Consider the following 2,384-nt stretch of genomic DNA (forward strand, 5'->3'; position numbering starts at 1 on the left):
GAGCTAATCCGAAATCCGGACGCCACGGGGTGGATCGCGAAGTGGGCGCTCGAGCTTATGGACCAGGGCATCACCTACGTCCCCCAAACAGCCATCAAGTCCCTGATACTCGCCGACTTTGTCGCAGAGTGGACGAAGATCCATACGCCATCAGCGCCCGAGAAGTAGGAGTACTGGATGATGTATTTCAATGGGTCGCTGATGAAAGCTCGCGCCGGAGCGGGTCTAGTCTTCGTCTCTCCCCTCGGCGTGCGCATATGGTACATGATCCGCCTCCATTTTCCCGCATCTAACAATGTCGCTGAGTACGAGGCTCTCCTGAATGGGCTTCGCATCGCCATCAAGCTGGACATCTAGCGGCTAGACATCCGGGGCGACTCTCAGCTAGTCATCGAGCAAGTCATGAAGGAGTGGAGCTGCCACAACCCCAAGATGGCGGCGTACTGCAATGAAGTCCGCAAGCTCGAGGATAAGTTCGACGGTCTTGAACTCAACCACGTCGCAAGACGCTTCAATGAGGTGGCTGATGAGCTGGCAAAGGCGGCGTCCGGCCGAAAGCCGGTCCCCAACGGCGTCTTCATCAGCGACCAATACAAGCCCTCAATCCGCTACAAGGAGCTGGGAGAGGCCGGCAACGCGCCACCTGTCTCGGACTCGGGAGCCGACCCGGGAGAGGTCAGCAACACGCCACCTATCCTGAACTCGGAGGCCGATCCCTCTAACCCTGAGGTCATGGAAATCGACAATAATCTAGCAGAGGGGCTCGAAGCCCCGCCTGACTGAGAGCCTCGTACCTCGATTACCTCCTTCGCGAGTTGCTCCCAACGGACAAGACCGAGGCGCGAAGGATTGCCCACCGTGCCAAATCCTTTGTCATCATCGACCAAGAGCTCTACAAGCGGAGCCACACCGGCATCCTGCAATGCTGCATTCCGATTGAGCAAGGAAAGGCGCTGATGCAGGACATCCACGCCGGAGCCTACGGCCACCACGCCGCACCGAGAACCCTCGTCGGGAACGCCTTTCGACAAGGCTTCTACTGGCCGACGGCAGCAGCCGACGCCACCCACGTGGTGCGCACTTGCGAAGGGTGCCAATTCTTCACGCGACAAACCGATCTGCCCACCCAGGCACTCCAGACCATCCCCATCACGTGGCCCTTCGCGGTCTAGGGTCTAGACCTCGTCGGGCCCTTCAAGAAAAGCGCCCGGGGGCTTCACCCACCTACTCGTCGCCATCGACAAGTTCTCGAAGTGGATCGAGGCTCGACCGGTCGCACAGATCAAGTCCGAGCAGGCGGTGCAGTTCTTCACCGACATCATCCATCGTTTCGGAGTCCCCAACTCCATCATCACGGACAACGGCATGCAGTTCACCAGGAAGAAATTCCTCAGGTTTTGCGATGATCACCACATCCGAGTGGACTGGTCGGCTCGGCTGTGGTACATCCCAGCACGAACGGACAGGTCAAGCGGGCCAACAGCATGATACTCCAGGGTTTCAAGCCACGAATCTTCGACCGGCTCAACAAGTTCGGCAGCCGATGGGTTGCGGAGCTCCCCGTGGTCCTATTGAGCCTGAGGATGACCCCCAGCATGGCGATCGGCTTCACCCCATTCTTCATGGTCTATGGGTCCGAAGCGATCCTTCCCACCGACCTGGAGTACAGGTCACCGAGGGTCAGGCCATATGACGAACACGGGAATCAAGCATCTCTCGAGGATGCACAAGACCAGCTCAACGAAGCGCGTGAAGTGGCCCTGCTGCACTCGGCCAAGTACCAGCAAGCTTTGCGATGGTATCACAGCCATAAGGTGCGAGGTCGAGCCTTCAACCTCAGCGACCTGGTGCTTCGCCTCATGCAAAACAACAGAGGTCGGCACAAGCTGACCCCTCCGTGGGAAGGTCCCTTCATCATCGTACAAGTACTACGCCCGGGCACGTACAAGCTAGCAACCCCTGACGGGTAGGTCTTCACCAACGCTTGGAACATCGAGCAGCTAAGACGTTTCTACCCTTAGCTATTGTTTCCAAGTTTGTACATACATACTTCTATTATCTTTTAGTTTGTGAAAGAGGGGCGGTTTTGAGTTGCCTTCGCTAGAGTTTCGTCCCAAGCTTAGGGATATCCGACCCTAGCTCTGCCCCAGGGTCGCATATCCCTCGGGGGATATCAAGGGATCTGGGCCAAGACATTTGGCGTCTTCTCAAAATAACATTTTTCCAAACCGACCCTCTTCCTAAACGTTTGGGCGTGAAAAGAAAAGAGTGCGCGAACGACGTTTGGGCAAGACCGATCGGACCGCGAGAAACCTACGCCCCAGTGGCTACGGTGCCTTCGCTCATTGGCGCTTCCTGACGCATCCAACTCGCGCTCTAATCTT

At 57.2% G+C, this 2,384-nt stretch overlaps 2 protein-coding genes across 2 annotated transcripts; both read left to right on the top strand.

Annotated features, from left to right (window-relative positions):
- Positions 1-432: 432 nt before the first annotated feature.
- LOC101764741 lies at positions 433-783 on the top strand. The gene has a single exon (XM_004966824.1). The coding sequence runs from the start codon at positions 433-435 to the stop codon at positions 781-783; it is 351 nt and encodes a 116-aa protein (XP_004966881.1).
- Positions 784-1,484: 701 nt separating this feature from the next.
- LOC101765149 lies at positions 1,485-1,970 on the top strand. The gene has a single exon (XM_004966825.1). It carries the CDS (start codon positions 1,485-1,487, stop codon positions 1,968-1,970), a length of 486 nt encoding a protein of 161 aa, XP_004966882.1.
- The last annotated feature ends 414 nt before the right edge of the window (positions 1,971-2,384 follow it).

The sequence above is a fragment of the Setaria italica genome, chromosome IV (genome assembly GCF_000263155.2).
Source record: "Setaria italica strain Yugu1 chromosome IV, Setaria_italica_v2.0, whole genome shotgun sequence".
Classification (NCBI taxonomy): domain Eukaryota; kingdom Viridiplantae; phylum Streptophyta; class Magnoliopsida; order Poales; family Poaceae; genus Setaria; species Setaria italica.

What these genes read in the sequence shown, in the direction of transcription:
- LOC101765149 (XM_004966825.1), top strand. Translation starts at nt 1,485, where the DNA reads ATGATACTCCAGGGTTTCAAGCCACGAATCTTCGACCGGCTCAACAAG.
- LOC101764741 (XM_004966824.1), top strand. Translation starts at nt 433, where the DNA reads ATGGCGGCGTACTGCAATGAAGTCCGCAAGCTCGAGGATAAGTTCGAC.